Source organism: Leopardus geoffroyi, chromosome C3 (assembly GCF_018350155.1).
Source record: "Leopardus geoffroyi isolate Oge1 chromosome C3, O.geoffroyi_Oge1_pat1.0, whole genome shotgun sequence".
In the NCBI taxonomy this organism is placed as follows: Eukaryota; Metazoa; Chordata; class Mammalia; order Carnivora; family Felidae; genus Leopardus; species Leopardus geoffroyi.
Window position 1 is genome coordinate 119,992,180 of NC_059338.1, and position 27,948 is coordinate 120,020,127.

At 38.5% G+C, this 27,948-nt stretch overlaps 1 protein-coding gene across 3 annotated transcripts in view; it reads right to left on the reverse strand.

Moving 5' to 3' along the window:
• Positions 1-12,216: 12,216 nt before the first annotated feature.
• Positions 12,217-27,948, reverse strand: part of ATP6V0D2 (ATPase H+ transporting V0 subunit d2) — a 48,527-nt gene continuing 32,795 nt past the window's right edge. The window contains exons 5-9 of one of the 3 annotated variants that reach the window (XM_045454590.1): positions 26,670-26,747; positions 20,478-20,654; positions 19,245-19,322; positions 17,329-17,527; positions 12,217-12,553 (exon numbers count right to left, since the gene is read on the reverse strand). In XM_045454590.1, coding sequence (XP_045310546.1) covers positions 17,366-17,527; positions 19,245-19,322; positions 20,478-20,654; positions 26,670-26,747 — 495 coding nt within the window. In that variant the 3' untranslated portion in view covers positions 12,217-12,553; positions 17,329-17,365. Of the gene's footprint in view, positions 12,612-17,068; positions 17,528-19,244; positions 19,323-20,477; positions 20,655-26,669; positions 26,748-27,948 lie in introns of those variants that run through there. The other 2 variants (XM_045454589.1, XM_045454588.1) reach the window with 2 other exon arrangements.

The following is a 27,948-nucleotide window of genomic DNA, read 5'->3' on the forward strand; positions in this document are numbered from 1 at the left end:
TACCTTATTCCCAGATTACATTTGGCTAAAGATTCATTAATTAACATAAATGAGGACCATCGCCTCCCAGATCAACCTGCACATCACCACATGGTGCCCTTCGTGCAGTACTCTCTTCTGCTTCCAACCCAAGGCCTCCCTTCCCCAATCTCCTAGAGTGGCTCATGTGCTTGTCTTGCAGCTCCAGTTACTCTGCCCATTTCCTTTCCCATTCCTCCCCAAGTCCTTCATCACACTGTCTGCTGCTACACTGCTGCCCACAGTCATGTCTCCTATTTTGTTTCTAGGAACTCATTCCTCTTTTTTCAGTCTCCTCCCCTCCCCATGCCTCAACTCAGTCATACAGTAAATTCTAATAGAAAGTTAGGTAAATAATGTTCCTACCTGCTTAAATGGAAACCTCCACACTGGATATAAACCCTTCTTGATGGTTCAAGAAACTTTCCTCTATCACCCTGTTTTATGTTTGTTTTCAGAATTTATATTTTTATGATTTGCCTTTTTAGAAAGTATCTGCAGGGCCAAAAAGACGGAGTTAAAGAGAGGTCCTGCTCCTTTAGGACCTAGTCCTCAGGGACATGGGGCACCTCTCAGCACCAGGAGGGATGAAGGTGCCCACAGAGCAGTTAGCACCCTGAATGTGCCCTACTACATAGGTATGCCCTTCTGTGTCCTGAGACTCTTGCTTTACACTTACAGGCAAGTCCCCACACCAGAATTAACCCAAATGCAAACACCAGAGCCCTCCTCTTGGGGGCTGCATATATATGTGTTGGGTTTTTTTTTTTCAAATGAACAGTATTTAATTCTGTCCAAGAATTAAATTTATTCTCCTATTCTAAAAATACTACTTTTTTAAAAAGTATTACATGTTTCCATTTTTATTACCTTCTCTGAGATCAGGTGGGGTTTATCAAGAGAGTATGTGGTAGCCTTGAATCTTTAGATTTGAAGTTACAATTGGGAAGACTTTTTTTTTTTAATTTAATTTATTTGTTTTAATTTACATCTAAGTTAGTTAGTATGTAGTGCAATAATGATTTCAGGAGTAGACTCCTTAATGCCTCTTACCCATTTAGCCCATCCCCCCTCCCATAACCCCTCCAGTAACCCTCTGTTTGTTCTTCATATTTAAGAGTCTCTTATGTTTTATCCCCCTCCCTGTTTTTGTATTATTTTTGTTTCCCTTCCCTTATGTTCATCTGTTTTTCTCTTAAAGTCCTCATATGGGTGAAGTCATATTTGTCTTTCTCTGACTGTCTAATTTCGCTTAGCATAATACCTTCTAGTTCCATCCCTGTAGTTGCAAATGGCAAGATTTCATTCTTTTTGATTACCAAGTAATACTCCATTGTATATATGTATATATGTACCATATATGTATATACATATATATATACATACACACACACCCCACATCTTTTTTATCCATTCATCCATCAATGGACATTTGAGATCTTTCCATGCTTTGGCTATTGTCTATAGTGCTGCTTGTTTATTTATTTTAAGAGAGTGTGCGTGTGTGTGCATGCAAAAACGTGACTAGGAAGGGGCAGAGAGGGAGAGAGAGATCCCAAGCAGGCTCTGCACTGTCCAAGAACCATGAGATTATGACCTGAGCTGAAATCAAGAGTCCGATGCTCAACTGACTGAGCCGTCTAGGTGCCCCTTAAATAAACTCTTGAAATTTGTAATAGTTTATCTTTTAGCAGTTCTATAATTTGAATCATAGAATTTTATAGGTGGAAGAATTTGCTCATTAATTAAAGAAATTTATATTAAATGCTGCCATGTGTCAGCCTCTGTGCCAAATACTAAGTATACAGTAGTGATAAAAAGATAAATTTCTTAGTCTCATAGAGCATAGTTGGATGGGGAAGACCAATATTACAAAACAAACAAATAAATACATTTATGGTTATAATTGTTGTAAGAATTGTGAGGTGGGAAAAAAAGGAAAAAAAGGAAATGTGAGGTATCTCATTAAGATTGGAAGACCTCTTTGAGGAGATGAATATGCATTATTATTGTATACTGGTGGTTTGCACAATTCTAAAGTTATGAAAATTGCCCACTGGAGTTGGGCAACATGGTGACATTAAAACCTGATGGAAAGGAGCCCACCATGTCAAAATCCAGTGAAAAAGTTTTCCGTAGAGAGAACAGGTATGATGGCTTCAAAATGGGAACAAGTACGGGGTATTGGAAATCTGAAAGAAGGCCAGTGAGAGTGTAATAGTTGGACAGAGAGAAGTCAATAGGAAAAAAAAAATAGAAAAGTAGCAAAGACCTGACCATTCTGGGCCTAATGGGTCATAGTAACATTTTGTTTTTATTTCTAAAGCAATGGAAGAGTTTTAAATAAGAGAATGATAAGATCTTAGGTTTTAAAGTGCTCTTGAGAATGAGAGGTAGGGAGCCAAGATGGCAGAACAGCATGGAAGTTTTTGTGTATCTCATGTCCATGAAATACAGCCAGACCAACACTAAACCATCCTACACACCTAGAAAACTGATCTGAGGATTAACACAACAATCTGCACAACCTGAACCACAGAATTCAGCAGGTACACGGCGCAGAGAGCTGAACTTGGGAAGAGAGAAGCTGCGGAGGACAGGCAGGAGCTTTTGCGTGTGGAGAGAGGACGGAGATGGTGGTGAGAATATATGAAAAGCACCCCTCCCCAAAAGCAGCTGGAGAGAAAGTGGGAAATTGGAAACAGCCGCAGGGACTGAACTAAAAGGGAGAAAGGAGAAAGGAGAGGGTTTAAATTCCATTAAGACTGTAAACAAGGGGAGCGCAAAGTCTGCAACTCCTCAGCTCAGTACCTGGCAGTGCTCTGGTGGGAAGGGCGAATCCCCAGGAGAGTGGGGTCCAGGAGGTTCTCGGGCCACATGGGAAGAAGCGGTTCCACTGCTGGAAGGACATTTGGTAGAGGCTGTGAGGCAACCTGGGCCCAGCAGACCCCAGAGAACGGCCACATTCGCTGGTGCTAGAACAAGGTCCTTAAGGGTGAAGCCTGGTGCTAGAGGTGTGTTGTGATTTTCCATAATCCCTGAAAAGCTGCTACTACACTATGTCGCAAACTTTTTCTGGGGTGGGGTGGCACCTGGCTGCAGTCTCTGGGCAGCAGCAGCAGCAGCAGCACAGTAACGCAAACCTTCCTGGGTGCGGCCGGCATTTGGCCATTGCTCCGTGAGACTCTCCGTAGAGGGGCGGAACGAGTCAAAGCCACATTCCCTCAGACGTAAGGAGCCGGGGAAAACAGCCGCATCCGAGAGAAAACTCAGGAGAGAGGTACTATGTGGGGCTTGGTCATGGACAGTGTAAAAGCGGGGAGTGGACGAAAGCTGAAGACAAAGGACAGGTGCATGATTGCTGATCGGAGACAACATTTTGATACTTGAGACTGGGTAACTGGGTGCCGCCATTTTCACCAATCCCGTGCATGCGCATACACACCTACAAGTGCCACAACAACCAACCCCAATAGGCTAGCAGCGCCATCTAGTGGAGAACGGAGCTGTTACACTAAGCCCCGCCCAACTGGGCCAACCTCCCTGTTCAAGAAGAGAAGTCTCACCTCCTGCTTAGTTTATGGACTACAAAGCACTTCATAGTCTGATTTCTAGGGGAAAAACAAAGTAATTTCAGTCGTATTTCAGTCTATTAGGTCCATCTATTCAATTTCCTTTCTTTCTTTTTTCTTTTTTTCTCTTTTTCATTTCTTTTTCTTGAATACAGAAAAATTCATTTTTATTTTCAATTTTCATTAAAAATATTTTTCTTTAATTTTTTTTTACTATATTTTTTACTTTTGTGTAAATTTTTTCGAATTCTTTTTTACTTCCATCATTTTATTTTAGTCTACTAAAGTGTATTCATTTTTTTTCACATTTTCAAACGGTTTCCTTTTTTTCTTTCCCCTTTTTTCTCTAATCTATCAAGCCACTTTCAACACCCAGACAAAAACACACCTAGGATCTAGCATCATTTATTCAATTTTGTGTGTGTGTGTTTTTAATTTTTTAATTTTAATTTTAATTTTTTCTACCTCATTAATTCCTTTTCTCCCTTCAAAATGATGAAACGAAGGAATTCACCCCAAAAGAAAGAACAGGAAGAAATGACAGCCAAGGACTTAACCAACACAGATACAAGCAAGATGTCTGAACCAGAATTTAGAATCACGATAATAAGAGGGCTAGCTGGAGTTGAAAATAGATTAGAATCCCTTTCTGCTGAGATGAAAGAAGTAAAAACTAGTCAGAATAAAATAAAAAATGCTATAACTGAGCTGCAATCATGAATGGATGCCTCCGTGACAGGGAAGGATGAGGCAGAACACAGAATCAGCGATACAGAGGACAAACTTATGGAGAATAATGAAGCATAAAAAAAGAGGGAGATTAAGGCAAAAGGGCACGATTTAAGAATTAGAGAAGTCAGTGACTTATTAAAAAGGAACATCAGAATCATAGGGGTCCCAGAAGAGGAAGAGAGAGAAATAGGGGTACAAGGGTTATGTGAGCAAATCATAGTGGAAAACTTTCCTAACCTGGGGAAAGACACAGATGTCAAAATTCAGGAAACACAGAGGATTCCCATTAGATTCAACAAAAACCGACCATCAACAAGGCATATCATAGTCAAATTCACAAAATACTCAGGCATGGAGAGAATCATGAAAGCAGCAAGGAAAAAAAAATCCTTAACTTACAAGGGAAGACAGATCAGGTTTGTAGCAGACCTATCCACAGAAACTTGGCAGGCCAAAAAGGAGTGGCAGGATATATTCAGTGTGCTGAATCAGAAAAATATGCAGCCAAGAATTCTCTACCCAGCAAGGCTGTCTTTGAAAATAGAAGGAGAGATAAAATGTTTCCCAGACAAACAAAAATTAAAGGAGTTTGTGACCACTAAACCAGCCCTGTAAGAAATTTTAAGGAGGACTTTTTGAGGGGAGAAAAGATGAAAATATAAATACATACATACATACCAAAAGTAACAAAGATTAGAAAGGAACAGAGAACACCACCAGAAACTTCAACTCTACAAGCAACATACTACGAACATACTTCAACTCTACAAGCAACATACTGGCAATATATTCATATCTTTCAGTACCACTCTAAACAGCAATAGACTCAATGCTCCAATCAAACGATATAGGGTAACAGAATCGATAAGAAAACAATATCCATCTATATGCTGTTAATAAGAGACCCACTTTAGACTTAAAGACACCTTCAGATTGAAAGTAAGAGGATGGAGAACCATCTATCATGCTAATGGTCAACAAAAGAAAGCTGGAGTAGCCATACTTATATCAGACAATCTAGACTTTAAAATAAAGACTGTATCAAGGGATGCAGAAGGGCATTATATCATAATCAAGGGGTCTATAGACCAAGAACACTTAACAATTGTAAACATTTATGTACCAAATGTGAGAGCACCCAAATATATAAATCAACTAATCACAAACATAAACTCATCAATCATTCCTTAATGCCCCTTACCCATTTAGCCCATCCCTCCTCCCACACCCCCTCCTGAAACCCTCAGTTTGTTCTCCATATTTTTGAGACTCTTCTGTTTTTTCCCCCTTCCTGTTTTTATATTATTTTTGTTTCCCTTCCCTTATGTTCATGTTTTGTCTCTTAAAGTCCTCATATGAGCAAAGTCATGTGATATTTGTCTTAGAAAGACAATTCTTAATGAAATCTCTGAAGCTCTGGATCTAGTTCCATGAGCAATTCAAATTCCCAATGACATGAGGCAATATGTTTCCTTTTTGGATTTTAAGGTAGTTTGATAAGATTTCTGCCATTTTTTAAGTTTATTTATTTATTTATTTATTTATCCCTACATTCAACCTGGGGATCAAATATAACTTAAGGAGAAAATAAAAAATGAAACCACCACTAAGAAAGTAGAATGCACACATGTACAAAATGGAAGAGTCAGGGCATTTGATATTTTTTTTTTTAAACAAGTAAATTTTGATAACTAAAGCTTACAACCTTCTCCCAGCAATGAGTGGTTGCAGCCTTTGAAAGTAAAGGAGGATTAAAAGAGAATACAGAGTGATTTTCTAGCTTCTGTCACAAACACAGTAGGCAGAAGGATTCAGGTCCCCCAAGGCTGTACACACAGGCTTTGAAGAAGTTCACAAAAGACCACTAAGCCATAGATGGACTGGAAATAGCTGACAAGTTTGGCCTGCATCTAGCAGGGAAATATAGGGTGACAGAGGTGGTCCTGACACCAGAATGGACCGCTGTCCTCATTGGACACGGAAGAAAAGATTTATCCCCCCAGTGAACAGCGTGGTTCAGTTCTATTCTTTTACTTGCTCTATCTCATTTCATTGAGCAATGTTCAGAAACTTTTTAAATGGGTTGGTGGGGGAGGGGGTGGTGCAAACCAGGAAAGAGCTATGATGTTAAAAGAGCCATCAGAAAATAGTTGCAGATGGTTACTGGGCTGTGCTGGGTGAGATCTAGTTTTGATTCATCTACTCTTAGCTCTTCTGACTATAGTTCCCTTATTTGAACTAGTGTCCATTCTGGTTCTGAAATTCTGTGCTCTGGGATGCCTGAGTGGCTCAGTTGCTTAAGTGTCCTACTCTTGATCTCAGCTCAGGTATTGATCTCAGGGATATGAGTGCAAGCCTCACATTGGGCTCCACCCTGGGTGTGGAGCCTACTCTAATCAAACAAACAAATAAACAAACAAATAAATAAAATAATTAGAAAAAAATCTTTTTCATGGTACCCATTTTAGTGTTTCAGTACCCAGCTTAAATCATCTATCTTATTTCTTGGTGTTTCTAGGATAGATACACCAGTGACAAAATAGAAACGTGTTTCTCAGATGGCCATATTGAATAAGGAAACAAAGGAATATTCAGCCTAATTACTAAAGTTGTCAGATCAAGAGATGACCATTAAAGTAAAGAGATTTACTGTAAAAAGTTAATGGATCATCCATATAAGTTAATATTTTTTGGAGACGTGTTGATATTTAGTTTTAATTTGTGCTGTAAGACATAGACTTAGCTGCTGAGAATGTGGAGAATTCTAATCTTTTGGGAACATAGAAACCAAATTGTGCTGATCAGGGGTTCTAAGACCCATAAAGGGTATCATAAAAATATGAAAATGGGCTCTGCTACTCTTGCTTATATCTCTTGGAAGAACCATGAGTTACTCATCTGTTGTCTTGTTTGGTTTCTTTCCATATCCCTGTGTACATATAAAATGATAGCATTTGTTTGGCATCTGAAAGCAAGCAGGAAAGACTGCCAAGGGTCAGAGGAGACTGGGGACCATGGGTACCCCAAGGCTATTGGAATCATCTCTACCCCATCACCCATGCGAGGTATAGCTATGTGCTTTGACATACTGGCTGAGAAACTCTGGTTTAAAAAAAACATATGTAACTTTTATGTCCCTATTATTATTACTTTTCTTTTTTTTAATGTTTATTTGTTTTGAGAGAGAGCAAGAGAGCAGGGAAGGGGCAGAGAGAGAGAAGGATAGAGAGCAAATCTCAAGCAAGCTCCGCGTTGTCAGTTTAGAGCCCCATGAGAGGCCTGATTTCACAAACCGTGAGATCATGACCTGAGCTGAAATCAAGAGTGAGATGTTTAACTGACTGAGCCACACAGAAGCCCCTATTATTACTTTTCTTAATAAATGTTCCCAAACCTCTTAAATTCTTGCTGTGGGCTTACATCAGGTATGGAATCAAGGATCCCTAAAATAGTTTAATAGGGATATTAGCACTTCACAATCTTGAAAAGAAAGACCCTCAGTTTACATCAGCTTTGTACAAAAATCAGTCTCTTTTATAATGTTTATTTAAGAAAAAGCGAGCTTTTCCTTTGTGTCTGCAACCACATTCATAGAATGTCAGAGGTTGGGGGACACTTTCCATGAACTGCTTGCTGATTTTGAGATGAGCCTCTTAACCTGTGTGTAGCTATTAGGTTGGGTCCTTTTGATGCTCAACAAAAGCAGTGGTGCTGCCTTATGTTGGTCTCTGAGAGGTTAAATAAACCCTGTTGTTTCCATAGTGCCTATGAGTTATATTTGAAATTGGCTTTTATTTTTTTTTGTTCTGAGCCTATTCTTTCCTAATTAATTTACTGCTTTCTAATAGTTATACCCTGCTGGGAAAATACGTAGAGAAAACCTAAAAGGACTAAGGGAGAAAAGGTTAAAGCATTAATTTGACTTAAGAAGAGTATGCTCCTCATTCAACATTCACGACATTTGTTTTTACTTATTTTTCCTCAGGTAAGTTATCTCTCAGAGGAGGCTATTCTTATAGCTTCAATGGAGAGCTAATTTTGAAACAAGTCATTTTCTCTGAACTGAGTGCTGAGGTCTGCTTAATTTTTACAGAGGCATCCCTTGTCTCCTTGCTGTTGCCCTCCATATTTTACAATTACTCCTGTCTTAAGTCAATTTATGCTTTCCATGTGGCCCAGGAGGGGGTTAGCCCAGGCCCAGCTGTTTTTGATTTACATACAACTCCTCTCTCCAAAGTCTTGCCTGAAAATGGCCTCATCAAGGCAGGATAGCAGAGGCTACTTCCTGAACATAAAGTTGTATGTTTACTTCTAGGAAATATACCGATTTAAATTTCCACCTGCTCTTCCTGGATTTATAATATTTACCAAGGGCTTATGCATCTGTCCTGCCCACTCTTTGCTATTCCACTTGACTTACTTTTATTTGGCTTTAAGCAATAAAAGGTGACTAAGGAGATAGAAATGATTCATTTCTAGGTGCCATGAGGAAATCTGAGAGCACAGTTTTCTTCTATTTCACCAAAGATGAAGCCTTAAAAGTAATTTTTCCCATTTGATCATTCAATCCTGAAGATAAGCTTCAGGAAATACCAGCTGGTCAGAATTTAAGTCTTTTTTTTTTTTTTTTAGAGCAGTTTTAGGTTTACAACAAAATTGAAGAGGAGGTATAGGGATTTCCAACTTACCCCTGCTTCCACTCATGCATAGATGACCTCTCCCATTATCAACATAACTCACCAGAGTGGTACATTTTTTTTCTTTTTAACAAAGGGTGAATCTATACTAACACATCATAATCACCCAAAACCCATAGTTCACCTTAAAATTTATTCTTTGTGTCGATTATTACAGGGGTTGGGACAAATGAACAAGGACATATATTCACCATTATAATAGCATATAGAATATTTCCACTGCCCTGAAAGTTCTGTTTTGCCTGTTCATCTCCTCCTCCACTTCCCTCCACCCCTGGTAACCATAAATTTTTTATTGTCTCCATAGTTTGGCTTCTTTCAGAATGTCATAGAGTTGGAATCAGACAATATGCAGCCTTTTCAGATTATCTTATTCACTTAGCAATATGCGTTTAAGGTTTCTCTATGTCTTTTCATGGCTTGATAGCTCATTGCCTTTTAGTGCTGAATAATATTCCTTGTCTACATGTACCACAGTTTATCCATTTACCTACTAAAGGGCATTTAGTTGCTTCCAAGTTTTAGCAGTAATGAATAAAGCTGCTATAAAGATTTATGTGCAGGTTTTTGTGGGCATAAATTTCAACTCCTTTGGGAAAATGCCAAGGGGTGTGATTGCTGGATTATATGGTAAGAGTATGTTTAACTTCTGAGGAAATCACCAAACTGTCTTCCAAAGTGGCTGTACTATTTTGCATTCCCATCAGCAATGAATGAGAGTTCCCGTTGCTCTGTGTCCTGGCCAGCGGTGGGAGTTGCCCATGTTCTGGACTTTGGCCATTCTAATAGGTATGTAATAGAACCTTATGGTTTTTAATTTGTATTTCCCTGATAACATATGACATGGAACATTTTTTGATACGTTTACTTGTTACCTGTATATCTTCATTATTGAGGTGTCTATTAGGGCCTTTGGCTCATTTATTAATCAGGTTGTTTGCTTTCTTATGGTTGAGTTTAAAGAGTTTTTAATATATTTTGGGTAACAGCACTTCACCAGATGTGTTTTTTGCAAATATTTTCTCCTAGTTTATAGTTTGTCTTATAATTCTCTTGATATTGTCTTTTGCAGAGCAGAAAATTTTAATTTTAATGAAGTACAGATTATCAATTATTTCTTTCCTGGATGGTGTCTCTGGTGTTGTATTGAAAAAGATATCGCCAAACCCAAGGTTATATAGGTTTCCTCCTAGTTATCTTCTAGGAGCTTTATAGTTTCCTGTTTTATATTTAGGTCATTATATAGGCCATATATTTAGATCATAATCCATTTGAGTTATTTTTGTGAAGGGTATAAGGTCTGTTTCTAGTGTCTTTTTTTTTTTCTTTTTGCATATAGATGTTCCAGCACCATTTGTTGAAAGGACTATCTTTGTTCTATTGTATTGCCTTTGTCTTTGTCAAAGATCAGTTGACTATATTTATAGATCAGCATTTATTTTTAACCAGTCCACAAAGTTTTCATCTACTCTTCTTGCAAAAAAAGTAGCATTGGTTAATGCATTGAATGGATATGAACATCAATAGTTTCAAGAAGTAGAGTTGGATGCTTTGGACTATAACTTTAATTTAGAATGAGAGCAAACTGATTGTGACCTCTGTTCCTCAATTGTCTCCATGATTGACATGACTGACCTTGCTGGCCAGGTGAGGAGCCCTTTCTATCAAAGCATGTTTCTCCATTCTGAACATGCTTGCTCAGCTAAACAGGATGCCCTTCCAAAAGATGGAAGGGTATATGATATTTATATTTTATTTCTCTAAATTAAATTCTTTCCCACCCATTACTTTATAACCTGTTGTTTCCTTTCATTCCTTGGCCTAATCAATGGAGGTTTTTAACCTGGAGTCTATGGAACTCTAGGTTGCACGTGAATAGATTTTAAAGGGTCTGTAGTCTTTTCGAAAACTATGCAAAATTTTGGGTCAATGTGCAGATGTTTATTATTCTGAGGGAAGGTGTCCATAGTGCTCATCAGATTCTTAAAGGGTTATGTGAGCCCAAGTGATTCAAGTCACTGTTAACAACTCATGTTAAGTTCTATGGCTCAGATAATCCCACTATTTCACAGAATTATATTTAGCACAAGGGACAATTAAACTATGAAGTATTAATTCTTTATAATATGATTTATGTTTATGTATTTGCATGTGTGGATCTTAAATAACTTTCCTCTGATCTTCCTACTGAAAAACCTTGAGGCTTTGAAAGTTTTATCCATGTAAATCATTGTCATCACAAAAGTGAATCCTTTTGCAGTATCACATGATCTGGACACTGGGAGCTGAGAATTATGGCCATCTTTCTTCCAGGGCTCTGCACATCTTTTTTTAATTTTTTTATTTTTTTGATGTTCATTTATCTCTAAGACAGAGAGAGACAGAGCACGAACGGGGGAGGGACAGAGACAGAGGGAGACGCGGAATCTGAAGCAGGCTCAGGCTCTGAGCTGTCAGCACAGAGCCCAACTCGGGGCTCGAACTCACCGGCCGTGAGATCATGACCTGAGCCGAAGTCGGATGCTTAACCGACTGAACCACCGGTGCCCCGTGGGCTCTGAAAATCTTAAGTAAAATATTATTGAATTAAAAAATCTAATCGTGAAGATTATTAAAATCTTAGCCATATGTTTCCTTTTAATTTTCACTTACACGTGGAATCTAAAAAAAGAAAAAAATTAACCCCTAGAAATAATGAGTAGAAAAGTAGTTGCTAGAGGCTGGAATATGGGAAGATATAGAGAGGTTAGTAAAAGGAGACAAACGTTCAGTTCTAAAATGAATAAGGTTTGAGGATCTAATGTGTAACATGGTGACTATTGTTGATAACATTGTATTGTATAACTGAAATTTGCTAAGACAGCAGAACTTAAATGTTCTCATGGGGGAAAAAAAGATAACTATGTGAAGTGATGGATGCATAATTAACTCAATGGGGGACTTCTTTCACAATGTACATATATATGGAATCACCACATTGTACCCTTTAAATATCTTACAATTTTATTTGTCAATTATACTTCAACAAAAGCTGAAAAAACAAAATATTTAATTTTTAAAAATTCCTGATGTTGCAGAAATAAACTGAAATACATAGTATTCCACTCTTATATTTAAGTAAAAACAGAAAATTAAAAAGAAATCCCACATTGAAACAAACCAAAAATGAAAAGCTGCAAGCATCTTATACAAAAAAAAAATGTATATCTCAGCATGAATAAGAGAATAGTTCATTTTAAAAACCAACAAAAATAGGATATGAAAATGTATAAATTATTTAAATTCTAGAATTGCTGTTTGTTCAAAAAATGACCAAGGTGATAATGGCTTTTACCTACGGAGAGCTAGATTCAATATCAGTCTTCTTGGAAAACAAGACGGGTACATTGTCAACTGGAGTTGCTTATTCATATCTGGCTCTGGGAATGGCATTTCTGTCTTCAAATGGTATAGTGGTAGTCCTTCCAGGTCCAAGACTCACTTGTAGGTGACATGTCCAGAAACAATGTTTGTCTGGACCACCTGCAGAGATGACTGGAGAGGGAGAGGCTTATATAGGACTTAGAAAGGACTTCAGAGTAGCCAGAAAAACCTGTTGGACACATCCAATGATGGTCACTAAGCACCATTGTCCTACTTGGTAGTATTGCACAAAAGTACTCTAAATTTAGTGATTTAAAACAACAACCATTTTATTGTGCTTAAGGATTCAAGTCAGAAATTTAGGAAGGACTTGTCTAGGAGGTTTTCAACTGGGGCCTCTCATATAGTTGTGGTCTGGTGTTAGGCTTGGCCTTTAATTTCGTGTCTGATGATTTTACTGGGACACACTTCCAACATGACTCTCTTCACATGGCTGGTAGTGCTTGATGCTATTGTTGGAGCTCCACTGGGGCTGCCATATTTACTTATATTTGGCTTCTCCATGTGACTTGAGTGTCCACACTTGATTTGGCTTCCTCACAGTATGGGAACCTCAAAAGAGCTGGACTATCTACCTGTAGCCCAGGACTGCAAACTAGCAGGTAAAGGAAACTGCATTGTCTAAGAAGTCATACAGCACCACTTTGTCTGGATTTTGCTGGTTATGAGCAAGTCACTAAAGCCAGCTCAAATTCTAGGAAAAAGGACAAAGGCTCCATCTCTTGGTGAGGGGCATGTCAAAGAATGAGCAGACACATGCTAAACCACTGCAATCCTCTCTAGTGATTGGATGCCTATTCCTTGCTAACTGCAATTGAGACCTCATACTTTCTCATTTACATTTTTAAGTTTATTTCCAACTTTTTCAATAAGAGATCCACACCATCTAGCAAATAAAAATAGTCTCAGGGGTTCCAGAAGTCACCATTGTCATAGAGCTACTGATATACTTTTATAGTTTGTCAATGATCCTAACTTAAAAAAAATTTTTTTTAATGTTTATTTATTTTTGAGAGAGAGAGAGAGAGACAGCCAGCCAGCCAGACAGACAGTGTGAGTGGGGAAGGGGCAGAGAGAGGAAGACACAGAATTTGAAACAGGCTCCAGAGCCTGACCCAGGGCTCGAACTCACGAACTCCTGAGATCATAACCTGAGCTAAAATAGGATGCTTAACCGACTGAACCACCCAGGTGCTCCAATGATCTTAACTTTTAAATGGCATTTGTGGATCGGGTCAGAGTCATAATTATTTGGGGACAATTCCTTTCTAATATATTGACTTACACTAGTCTCTACATGCATCTTCTTATTCTCTCTTCTTTCCAAAGATAATCCCAACTTGCCTTCCTGTGCCTAAACAGCCAGGTGTCCATGTTGAGGATGGCTCTGCTGAGTTGGACTCAGTGATCAAGTCTTCAGTCAGTGGAAGCCAAAACCTACAGCATGGGGTAACTGAGGAGAAGGGGAAAGGGGTAGAAAAGTGATCAATGGGGGCTGGATAGACTAATGAAGATGTAAATGAGAAGAAAGAACATAGGAGGTTGCTTAAGGCAGGTGGTTTGGACCTTATTATAGCTCCTAGATCCTATTTTCATATGTATAAAGCTTATACATTTTATGACAACATAGCAAAATGACACCAAGAATCCTGGCATCAGCTATTTGTGACAAGTCAGATGAAATCACCAAGAATGACATCCTCTGATAATGTCACATATATTCCTCCCAATACTATTCTATACATACATGTATTAATGCTTCCATTTGCTGACATGAAGAGAAAATGACTCAAAGGAGCTGAAATGAGTCAAACAATAAGGAGACTTTTATCTGCTCCTGAAACTAAGATACAACAGTAACTGTAATTGTATCCTTCCCATACCTACATCCTATCTGTGAGATCTGACATTATTAACAGCATTTTTTAAACAGTGGTAAACATAAGAGTTACTACTAATGAAATCCTCAGATCTGATCATCATCAAGTCTTCCTTCACTCTAGTTTTCTTTTATTTCACCTTCTCAATGTCTTACTACATTGCTGCCATGCTGGGGGGTTGAGATGGAGGTGGAGGTGGACACGTCAGAATGGTTACATGAATTCCTTCATTGTCCAGCAATAGTTAACTTAGCCTTGGGCCAAACTCTTCCAGATCTAGGAGATCCAGGATGGTCATTTCCATTTGCCCTCAGTCCATGCTCTTTCTTAAGGCATCTGGAACAGATAAAATGACTGCATTTCTTCTTAGATGTTCTCTAAATATCCTGAGAATTGCAACTGCTATTTTGAATCCCATAGAGCACCGCAAATTCTCCCAACTGCAAAACCTCATTAGAGACTTAGTTCCTGTCCACGGGTAGACTGATAAAGAAGGGCATGTGAACTGATACAAAAGGAAACAGGAGCAAGGCTAGAGGGAGGGGTGACACAAAAGGGTAAGGAATGGACAGAAGTCTACACTAGGGTATAGGCAGGACTGCTGTAGACTGCATGCAGTTCTGGGTATAGAATTCATTAGAATACAATGTTCCAAGACCAGCCATGCAGCAGACTATAGAGGTGGAAATCGGAGCAATTGATGAAATACTGCTGGGAAGAATGTGGGAAAGGGGTGGTAAGGAGTCTCAATTGCTTAGAAAAAGGCTTTTAGCCTCATTGTTTTCTACACTGCATATATAATTGACTTTTGGCCTCATTTTACATAAGATAAAATGCTTTTCAAAGGTCCATGATCTCCACTGTAGACCAGTTTCCTACGGCATGACAGAGAAGTCAGATCCCAGCTCAGACACCTGAAAGGTATTAAAATCCAAGGCAAGTTCTTCATAGTTTTGGTTTTGTTTTGCTTTGTTTCAAGGCAAGTTCTTCATTGCAGTGTGTGTATCTTCCTAATAGGGGCATGTTCTATTTGCCTCACAGGGTTGTAGGGAAGTTCCTTGCTCATATAGTCACACAATGGTTACACTTGACTGGGGAAGGGGCTTGGGGAATTGGAGCCATTCATTTGTGTAGAAGGAAAGGGACTTGCGGCCCTTTGGATAACTTCAGCCTGTTGCATTATGGCCCATTTTAGGGCCCCCCATACATACCATGCAGAGGTGAGTGGGCAAGGGTTGGGCTGAGAATCCTCTCACAGTAACTTTCTCTAAGCTGCCTCTTTCCTATTATCATCTTTGCTCTCAGCTTGAAACCTTAGACCTTCCCACTGCAGATACCATAGATTAAAATGTAAAATATAGGCGTTTCCTGGTCCAGGAAACTCATGCACGGCCAGGAGCAAGTCAGGGAGGATGCTTCCCAGACCAGAGGCCACATGTGGGAACCAGGCTCTTTGGGGCCAGCTGACAAGTCTGCAGTGGAGCCCTTTACAAGGCACTGGACTTTAGCCACCATGACATGGGTATGAACTAGGCTTTTTGCACTGGGAAATCTAGGTATTTGACTTTCCTTTCAGGAATCTGAGCCACTGCTTTTCCTTATGCTTAAAAATCTCTATTAATAAAATTACCAAAATATTCTATGAAAAAGTTGGATTTGGCAGAAAAATAGATTTACTCCTTGGTCCAGGTGCCTAATTTTATTTATTTTATTTTATTTTTTTTTTTAATTTTTTTTTCAACGTTTATTTATTTTTGGGACAGAGAGAGACAGAGCATGAACGGGGGAGGGGCAGAGAGAGAGGGAGACACAGAATCGGAAACAGGCTCCAGGCTCTGAGCCATCAGCCCAGAGCCCGACGCGGGGCTCGAACTCACAGACCGCGAGATCGTGACCTGGCTGAAGTCGGACGCTTAACCGACTGCGCCACCCAGGCGCCCCACAGGTGCCTAATTTTAGATACAAGTATATGTACATTCTCTGTACATACACTCAAAGAGTTTCATATATATATATATATATATATATATAATTTTTTTAATGTTTATTTATTTTTGAGAGAGAGAGAGAGCGCAAGTGGGGGAGGGGCAGAGAGAGAGGGAGACACAGAATCTGAAGCAGACTCCAGGCTCTGAGATGTCAGCATAGGGCCTGATCTGGGGCTCAAACCCACAACCTGCAAGACCATGACCTGAGCCGAAGTTGGACACTTAACTGACTGAGCCACCCAGGCGTCCCTATATGTTTATATTTTAAAATATAGTAAATACAGATTTTCTACTTAGGAATCTGTTATTTTTAAAGAAAGAACTTGACCAGTGTTTGTTGATTTTTCCTTTCCTGGGTAGAAATTCTAAAGAAATTCTATAAAAAGTCCATATCTTGTAAACTGAGTGTGGGATTTATTCTTCTGAATGAATGAAATACAATTAGCAGGGTTACTTTCTTCTCAGGCAAAGCATGAAGGAACTGCAAGAGATTTAAAGGGAATTGTGAGGAAAGTTTAAACAGGAGCCTTAATAACAAATTTAATACTACTTGCATCTAAGGAATATGATTCAGAATTGTGTAGCTTTCCCAAGACAACCAGTAAAAGTGTATTAGGAAAAAAAATACAATATTTTCATCACATGTGGTCCATGTTGGCCTCATATAGCCCTGGATTTTTGTGGACATAGGGGAAGAAAAAGAAAAGCAGACAGTACTTGGGCCTGTGGAGAAGCATAGGAAAGCAAGAGTAAAACACTTTAGTTAGATCTGATTGTTAATACAACCAAACAAGAATAGGAAAAGTACTGTAGGTTAATTAGGATTAATGTCTAAGATCTGGTAAAAAGTGAGACATAAATGGGGAAACAAAATTTAAGGCCGCTGGAAAAAAAAAGAAATACTATTTCAGGGCTGATTTACTATGTTTCTAGTGGGTCCGCAATGGTGTGGATTATTTTTATATAACCCAGATAATATAACACAATTCTTTTTTTTCCCCTCAGAACCTCTTCTTACTATGTAAGATTTTCCGCATGTGAGGTCCCTCACTGGGTTATAAAATTGGAATGTAACTGTTAATTTTAGTTCGATGTCTTTGTGAAATGCATTCTGCTATCCACACGATATTTCTCATTTCTTGTTCCTTCAGCTTTGTGTATGCGTAAAACACACCATAGTGGAATTGCCTGTTGAATGCCAGCACATTCATTTGTACCTGAGGAAAGAAAAAAAAAATACGGACCATCACTTCTTGGGAGCATACTACATTTATGAAGTAACATTAAGCTACAGACTAACTTGTGTTTGTGCGGTGCTTATTTGTATTTAAATAGGCAATGTCCAAAATGGGTCAAATAGAAGAAAACAGTAACAACCCATCAAGTTCTAAAGGGAGCATTAATGTCACTTTATAGATGAAGATAGACAATAGTAGTTTTACAAAGGCAAGTTTATATAAATAAATAAATAAATAAATAAATAAATAAATAAATATAAATAAATATAAATAAATAAATACAAAGTAGGTTTCTAGAATCGCAAGACGAACTCCAAATCTGAGCAGCACTGCTACCACAAAGATAACAAAAATCTTGGTGTTTGTGTGGAACTTTGTAGTAATATAGTTGGCTTTTAGCCAGAGGCTTGTTTCACTTAGGTAAACTACTTTTCCTTGGCCACAACTTTGAACATTTTAAAAAGGTTTGTAGGCTATCTAACTCTCCTCCATGGCAATGTCACAGGCCCCTGGGATTTGGAATGAGTGACATTATGAGCTTTCTTAAGATGCTCTGCAGCAACAAGACATATGGTTGAATTGTTTTGTTTTGTTTCTGCAGAAGGTAGATCAGTAAAAGAAAATTTTCAAAGAAAATTTGTTTAACTGTGGTGAAGTCTGAAATGGAATAATTCTTTTATTCTTTTCCATTTTGAAAAAAAGGATGAGAGGTACTGAGTCCCTCGTGCAGCTCTGAAAACCTCAAAAACCTCTGACGTTCAGGAAGTGGACATCCTTGCTTGCAGGAACAGACACTTAATTTTCCTGCCAAGGGCAGCTTTCTTAACAGCTTTCTTTGAAGCACTTGTGCAATAGTGTGGAATTTTAAAAATATCCCTAAGATATTGGATAACTTGCATTGTTTTTACTTTTTTCTGTGACAGGCACTAGAGAGCTGTTGGAAAATGTGTACAGTAGGACTTACAGGAAGGGTCCCGTACTGCTTTGTGGAGCCAGTCTTACCCTAAAATTTGGATAGATTTCAGGGTTCTCTGTCAATCAATTAAAAGAGAAGAGCCAGTGGTTTTAGAGACATGAATAGAATATACCAGAAAAACTCTCTAAATTTGGGAGACCTTATTATCCCCCTCAAAAAAATGCCTTTTTGTTGAATGGTTTAGTAGCCCAGGAATTGACTATGAATGGATTAAGTGTTCTGCTTTTTAGGAAAGAGAATCATCTAGACTCTCTGGATGGATTTCTATACAAATAATTAGTAAGTGTTGCAATTGTGTTCATAAGCTATATTATAACCGTAGACAAATCCTTCTTGAAGAAGGAATGGATCAGAGAGTAAGATGCACTTAACAGAGTGTACAGCATGAGGATAGTCAATATATGATCATGGGAATGTCCTAGCTCTGATTCTCTGGTGAATTATGGAATTGCTGCTTTCCTTGCAGAGCATCACTATGCACACTATGTGCTTCTGGGTAGGACAATTGCACAGGAAGCCATCATATGAAAACCATTGGCCTTCCAGGGATGCTAATACCCATTTGGCCATCAAATTGTGAATGTGTTTAATCAAGTGAACTGATCAACTGTGAAAAGACCCGCCACACACAAAAAGAAAATCCGAAGTAAGAAAACATCTAAATCCCAGAGCAAGAGAAAAAGAGAACATAAACTAATAGCATTTCCATTTATATCATACCTCACGCTCATAAAACACATCCTCCAACGTCTTTCCTCCACTGCCATCACCCACAGCCTCAAACAAAGGCTTATATACCTAAAAAACAAAAAGATTATTTTAAACGAATTCTCATTTTTTATATATGAGGATATTTTCCTGGCTATATAGAAAATGATGTATCTGTCTGTTCTAAAAAATCTATCCAGAAGGGCTGAATGGTTTTTTGTAGGATTTGGGCCTCCTGAAAAAATACCCTAAAAATCCAGATAAAAAAGTATGGATGGAATTCTAGCCATTGGCTTATTCAGGTCTTTAGAAGAAGCAGCAAAAGCAATTGTACTCTCAATGTACATTAGATGAGCTATTTTCTACATTCAGTTCTTAGGGCTAGTTGGGCACATTATAGAGGCTAAATGAATGCTTGAGGTTTAACCATCACAGGTTCATGGGCTCTTTGGCATGGCAGTTGATAAACTTCACATGGAATTTCAGGTGTGGAAGGGGTGGAGATTGGGGAAACGTTCAAAATTTAATATTATGCTCAAAAGCTTCTTGCAATGACATGAGATACTACAAAGTTTTATGCAGTTTACTGGCTTCTCTTTTCTGGAAGTCTTCAGAAGCCCATAGGAAAAGATAAGAGTGTCATTCCAGTTCTGGAAAAGTTACCTGGAGGAAATCATGTTTCTGTAAATTAGAAAGAATGGGATCTGGGGATGAGGTGTAGAACCTGGATGTGGATTAAGGGCAGGACATAGCAGCCTTCATTCCAGTGCCTATTTCTGGCCACTGAAAAGGTATAAACCAATATGTCCATATTCTCCCTTGTATTTCTGGTAGACATTCTGTACCTGAGCCTGTTTCCCCAATGGGCACTTGAAAGGACTACTGGGTCAGGCTATTTTATATAACTTTGGCATGAGCTCACATATCCAGAACACTACACCAGTCCCTTGGGGAACTTGCTTTATCAAACACTTCAAATGAAGTGCTCAAATGACTGCTCCTTGGAGATTTAAACAAGTACTTGCTTGGCAGGAACCTCAAAAAAAAAAAAAAAAAAAAACCACTAGTATGGGTTAGAAACTTCAAGTATTTCTTTGGGAGACACAGTTACAGAATGACATTGCTTTCTACCTTACAAACATTATAACTGCTCTAGATAAGATGTGTAATTTTGATGTGTGAACTTCTAAAGTACACATGATGAAATAGCATGAGGCTTTCAGGGTCCCCGGTGTGGTCACGTACTCCATAATGGTCTGCCACTCTCCTCATCTGATCGAAGTCTTCTGCTTGAGCCAACAGGCGCAGCCCCTCAGGGTACAGCTTGCCACAGGTCGGGTAGAGGGTCTCCCGGTCGTCTTTGCTCAGTTCAGTGCCAAAGGAGTTAAGAGTGATGATAAAAGCACGTCTGTCAGCCTCAAACTGAATTTGCAAAGACATAGTATCAGCAAAATCTAACCATGTACTAACTGCTGTAAACAGAACCCTAAGTAGATAAATTTATGTCCAGAATGATTCGCTCTCTTTTCTGGATTTATGTCTAATTTTAATACAAATATGTGTTATTAATATCCCCTTAGTCTCAATGGAGTAATTTTGCTTCCCAGAAAAGGATCACCTAGTGATAATAGGTTAGGACTCTTGAAACCCCACTAAACTTTAGTTCCCAGGAACTCTGCAATTAGTTACTCATGTGTCTCTGTCACATAGGCCACTAGAGTCTAAAATATCTCTTCCATGAAAATGGGAATAAACCTACTTGTTGGGGTCTGTTCAAGAATAGGACAAGATAATGTAAGTGGAAGTGCCTGGGGGGTGTTTGGAGCAAAAAGTGCACGAAATAAATATTAACATCTCTTTCTGGTTATTGATGTCAGTAGGATTTTTTACATAATGAAACTTTATGCTCTATGCCATTTGTTTATACCTTTTAAAAATGTTTTATTTATTTTGAAAGAGAGAGAAAGAGAGAGAGAGGGAGAATGTGAGTGGGGAAGGGGCAGAGAGAGAAGGAGGGAGAGAGAATCCCAAGCAGTCTCTGTGCTGTCAGTGCAGAGCCAGATAGGAGCTCGATCTCATACACAGTGAGATCATGACCTGAGCCGAAATCAAGAGTCAGATGCTTAACCGATGAGCCACCCAGGCACCCCACCATTTGTTTGCTCTTTAATAGTTTTGGTTTTCTTCTTTAAAGTCCTAGGTTGGACATCAATAAATCTAACTCAGTAGCTAAGAATTACATGGCCCAGGACAAGTTACCTTTCTCTCTGGCCTCAGTTTCCTCACTTGTAAGATGATAGGGTTTGACCTCATGATCTTTCAGGTGGGTCACGTATGCTCATGGCCTGCCTTTGTGCTCAGCACCACTAGGCAACTGAGCAAACAGCTCCAAGTCAGGCCTATTTCCTGTAACCACTCTGTTTTTCTTGAAATTTCTTACTATTCCTTTGGTCTCCATGTTTCTTCTATCTCTTGGTTCTTCTCCTACCTCTTCTGACCATTTCATCTCAGTCTGTCCTTTCTGGGATCCTCTCTGCTTATCATGGGAGTTTATCATAGTGTCCTTGAGCTACAAAACTCTACATTCCTGAAACACCCTGCACTTGCATTCTTTTAAAATCTGGAAATTCTTTCTCTCCTACTCCACTGTAAAATCTTTGAAGGAAATCATGTCACTCTTTTTATTTTTTATTTTTAATATCCAGTGCCTGGAAGTGCATAAGAAGATCATTGAATCCTCAATGAATCTTCATTGAATCATTGAATCCAACAGGATGGTCTGTGAGTCTCTTATTTTTCAAATTTCTATAATATTCTCTACAATGTTGCTACTCAAGGTGTGTTTCATGGTTCAGTAGCTTTGATGTCACTTGGAAGCTTGTTAGAAATGCAGAGTCTCAGGCCATAGTCCAGCCCTCCTGATCCAGGGCTTACATTTTAACAGTATCCCAAGGTTATTTGAACGAACACAATAGCTGAAATAAATTGCTCCGCAATAGCCTTTGATCAGCGTACTTTTGACTAATTAACGAATAACAGATTTTGCTGGAACTCTTCTGTTAGAACAGGTGTTTCCTATCAAGAGGGTGAGCTTTAGTTCCTTCTGATCCTTTTGATTGATCTCATGGAAAGCGTGGGTGACCCAGAAGCAGGGAGTGGCCTCATTTGGAAGCAAAGGCAGCTGCCTCTGGCCTCTGAATGTCACCAGTCCTAGCAGTAAGTTTAGACCTTCCAGGGACAGGAGAAGAAATGTAAGAGGGAGATTTCATGGCAATAAGAAACTTTAAAATAAAAATTAGAGCAGGAGGAGCAACAATAGAGCCAATTGTCCCACATGCCCTTCAAGGTGCTTCCTGGTTCTAAGATGTTGGTTTTTATTCCTGTTTCCCCCCACTTTTATTGAGAAATAATTGACATGCATTGCTGTGTAAGATGTTGGGATTTTCCAGAGAGAAGTAGGGTGGGGCAGCAGAACTGCAGACGGCCCGGCAGCAGAGGCCGTTCTGGAGGAAGACGCCGCGTGAAGTTAAAGCATGACATTGTGGAGGAATGGTCATGGCTCAGGCACTGGGAAAGCAGTTGAAGAAGAAGAAGGCTGGACAGGTAGCTAGGAAGAGACAGGAAAGGCTTCGCGTGCCATGCCAGGAGAGGACTTTGGTTGATACAATTGGTTATCTGAAACACCACACACATTCCAACTTCTTGTTCTTGTAAATACTTCTTCCCTCTGCCTACAATGTGTGTACTTCATTCCAGAACTCTCCATGTTGAAATCTTACCTACATTGAAGGGTCCCATTAAATGGCTTTTATTTTTTTTTTTTATTTTACAAGAAGTCCTTCTATTTCCTTCCCAATTGGGTATGATTTCCTTTGACTCCTTATTATACTTCAGTTTCCCTTTTATTATAACAGTCTGTATATTTACCTCAGCACCCTTTTCTAATCTAGAGGTTCTTTGTGTGTGAGGGTGTGTTTTCTTAGTGAAAAGGACTATAATCTTGAAATCGTAAAAGGGCTATCCTGTGTTTGACTATCCCTAAGCAGACAGTTTGACACAACATCTGATTATGGAAGAGTAAATGGGGTGGTATTAGATTTCACTTAAGCCCTCTCTGTCATTTTTAGAGGGCTGGCATCCTGTGTGGCATAGAGGATGCCAGATGTCCTATGTCCTTTCACCCTGCCTTATGCTCATTCATTTTAAAACCATAACTTATTTTTTGTTGTTGTTGCAAAAACTAAGTGTACTGTTGACTTATTCAAAGTCATTATCACTTGCACATGATGGAGTTGGGCTGATCACACATTTTTGCTGGCTCATCATTCGAGGAAAGGAATACCTTGTGGGGGCAGTGGGTGGAAGAGTCAACGACAATGGAAGAGTGAACTGGAATCAAGCCCGGCCTCATCAGCATGTGTACCAACCAGGGAAGATGAAACAAACTTATTCATCTGTGCTTGTTTTTCACTGTTTCATTAAACATATAGATTGTCAGGAGAGCAAAGACAAATAATAAAAGGCATAAAGGCAAACAGTACATTGCAGTGTATTTCCCTTGATCATAAGTCAATTTCTTTTTTTTTTTTTTTTCCCCATAGGAACTCACAAGCTTGTAATTAGGTCAAATGTTTGCATGCAAGTCCAGGTTAATGCTCCCTTTCACCATATTAAGTCTTTTTCAGTCTCCTGTCAACCCAGATTAAATAAGAACATAGATGGAAGAATGTGATAACTGAGGTGCTCTAATGTTGCACAAATAAAATGAGAGATAATTACATGATCTGATATATTTATATAAATCTGAAAAATCTCTTCTGATCATATCATTAGACACATTATAATTGCATGCTCTGTGTAACTAATACTTCAGTGTAATGTATAAAGGTAGCTGAGTGGACTTTTATTTTTTTATTTTTAATTAAAAAATATTTCTTTAATGTTTATTTATTTTTGAGAGACAGAGAGAGAGACAAAGCGTAAGCAGGGGGAAGGCAGAGAGAGAGGGAGACACAGAATCTGAAGCAGACTCTAGGCTCTGAGCTGTCAGCACAGAGCCCAACGTGGGGCTCGAACTCACGAACCGCGAGATCACAACCTGAGCCGAAGTCAGACGCTTAACCCACTAAACCACCCAGGTGGCTCAAGCGGACTTTTATTTTTAACACAGCTTAAAAAAGAACCTAATCTAATATGGTAGTATCATGGGTATAGGAAAGGGATAATGAGAACACTGGGTATTATATAGTATTTTGATCAAACCCTTCCAGTGACAAGGATTCTTCTACTACTATGCCTTTCTGCATTACTGAGGATTACAGAGACATAATTCTTATCTATTTTTGATTTTTATACCACATGCAGTATGATCTTGCTTATGAATTAGTTTACTTTTATACAAGAATTGTGAATGCTAACTTTAATGTATAAGTAAAGTAGTGGATGAACATAGAGGAACCAGAGAGAGCCTGCCTGAGTTCAAATTCTGACATTACCACTTCTTAGGTGTGTGCCATCAGGCAAGTTACTAGCTTCTTTGTGCCTCAGTTTCCCCTTCTGAAAAATAGATGCTAAACTCCCATCTTGTTGTTGTTGTGCTGTTTTGAAGTCCAAGTGAATTCATGTACATTAAGCACTTAGGATAGCATCTGGCACATAATACATGTTAACTATTGATAATGTCATTGTATACCTCTTGAAATGTTCTGAGTTTTGCCATAGCTCTTATTGCACATAGTTTGTGGGTATAAAGCACACAAGCCATTTCTAAACCACAGGTATTATGCCATGTTGAAATTATACTTTTGAGCCATGGATAATGTGGCTTCTTATAGTGTGGCTAGTAGTTAAAAATTTATGACAAGAAAGGGGAGTGCTTCTTAGGGCCAGCAGATTACTTATGTTCAGAATGTCTGAAAGAGACTAGCTCACTTTCTGACATTTAGTATGCCATAAAAAAATGTTATTTATTTATCAGTGCCCACTTCCTGTGTAATATAGATAAAGGCAAAAAAGAATTTTTGGAGTTCTCCAGTGATAAATTTTTACTTCAAGGACTGCTTTTGCTTGAAGAGTTTCAACAGGGGATAGCAAAGTATCTTCAACTGTAAAATTTTAAAGATTAAATGTTTTGAGGGGAACTAATTTTATCATATGCAGTTTCAGAACGTTAGGTTAAAATACATGCAGATGAAGTTATTCAAGTTTTTTGTTTTTTCCTTTTTTTTGCTATAGGGCAGTTCTTACCAGGCTTTTCTTTCTTTCTTTCTTTCTTTCTTTCTTTCTTTCTTTCTTTCTTTCTTTCTTTCAATGTTTTTTAAAAAAATTTTAATGCTTATTTTTGAGAAAGAGAGAGAGAGAGACAGAGAGCAGGAGTGGGGGAGGAGCAGAAAAAGAGGAAGACACAGAATTCAAAGCAGGCTCCAGGCTCTGAGCTGTCAGCACAGAGCCCAATGCATGGTTCAAACTGATGAACTGCAAGATCATGACCTGACCCGAAGTTGGACGCCCAACTAACTGAGCCACCCAGGTGCCCCATTACCAGGCTTTTCTTGAAATCAGTTTATTGAACTATTTAATCTACCTACCAACGAAGTCACTGTGACAGATAATCTAATGATTAAGGATATTCTTTAGACAAAACTTAGTTTCACAGGACAAAGCAAAGGGCTTTTCTAAGTCTAGAATAGTACCTGCCTCCCTCCTCCACCATTTTGTTATTCATGTGAAGCCAGAAAAAGAGATCTATAGGAAACACAGTACAAAATATGCCCAGCATGTTCCCAGATCCTTCTGATCTCTGAGATCAACATGTGCAAACAGGAGGATCTCTGAGCACAGATGAAATCTGTGATGAGAAAGGGAAATTAAGAAGTTTATAGCATCAATTAGAGAGGTAGAAAGCAATGGTGGCATAATTAAGTGAGCATGCCAACTGTGAATCACCTAACCCCAAAAGTCTTCCTAACCAGAGCTGGAATGCCCAAGGGTTGTTTGAGTTTCCTTTATTTTAGGATTTATATAAGGAACAAGGCCCAGAGTGGACTTTGGTTCCAAGTTGTGAGAATTCCCAGATGCCCAGTGTTCGCTCATTGGAGGGAAGTTGAATGATTATTACAAGTACTCGTATTTCACGAATTGTTAATAGTATACCAAATTTTTAACTAATTATAATCTATTCATACCACATAAAAATGAATCATGACCAAATTTTGTAAGTATTTTTCTTTTCTAATTCCAAAATAACTTTTCAATGTAGAAAACTTGCAAAATACCATTCTTAACTGAAAGCATCAAATGATATATATGATAAAATATGTTGTTTATTTTATTTTTATATAAAGGAGCTTCTAAGATAAAGAAAGATAAGTAGGACTATGCAAGTGAAAAGTGTGTAAGCATATTATTTGGCATAAAGAAATTCAAGGACTTTCTTACCTCAAGAATGGGACACATGATTTCTGCTGTGACATCACCATGATTCTCACAGAATTTATAGAATGCCTCGAGGTAAGACTTAAAAAGAAGAAAGATCATAAAACAATAAAATGAAGATATTTTCCTTTGGAAATTTGTAGATCAGCTTTTCATGGCTTATTAAATACTTTAATGGAGGTTGAATTACTTGTCCCATAGGGCTATATTTTATTAAAAATTTGGTACAAACTTTCACAATGAAGTATGTTGCACAGCTTTAAAAAAGAACAAAATTGTACTTATCATACCTTATGATTCCTTAACAAGCACTTTTTTTTGCATGGTTCTTGGGTTTATTTCACATGATTAATGTTTGGTACTCTAATAAGAGTGCCAAACTCTTTTATGAGCTCAACAAATAATTCTAAATTTGGTCCTGTGCTGACATTTAATCTCTCTTGGTGCTCAGGAGACACGTTTGGGATGGCTTTGAACATGGAAGACACATTGGAAAGGCAGAGTCTGGGCTGTATGTACAGTTTGACTGTGTTTGAATCCCAACTCAATCACTTACCATTTAACTGACTTCTGCCAAGTAAATCTTACCTCTCCATGTCTCAGTTTTCTCATCCAAGGAATGGGGATAGCACATAGTTTTGCTGTGTGGATTAAGTGAATTAATGCCTATAATTTACTTAAAACAGTGCCTTCTGTTAGCTATATCTCAAAGATGGCTGCTCTAAGTCCATAAGTTTCTTTATAAAGAGGAAAATTGCCTGCAACACAATGCTTTTGAAAGGACCTTATGTTTTAGCATAACCAGTTATGTAAATGGCATGACAGTATATATTCCTTCAGTTACTCTGTGAGAGTGTCTGTCCAAAGATGCTATTGTTGTATGAGTGTAAATGGACAGAGTTTGCTCAGTGCATATGGCATAGAGCTACTCAAATGGTGGCAACATAGGCAGATAGCTGGCCAGATCATGCAAGGTGGTACCTATGTTATAGTGTCCACGAGTTGGTCATCTTCGTATGCTGCACACTGTCAGTAAATGGACAGGTTAACTGTGAAATTCAAAGACTCTAAAATAGGATTAAGGATAGAGATGGATGCTACATGACACAAGGCTCACTGTGTATGCTGGGTTTTGTGTGTGTTTTTTTTAATTTTTTAAAAGATTTTATTTTTTTAAGTTTTTCTTAATCTTTATTTATTTTTGACAGAGAGACAGAGCATGAGTGGGGGAGGGGTACAGAGAGAGGGAGACACAGAATCCAAAGTAGTTTCCAGGCTCAGA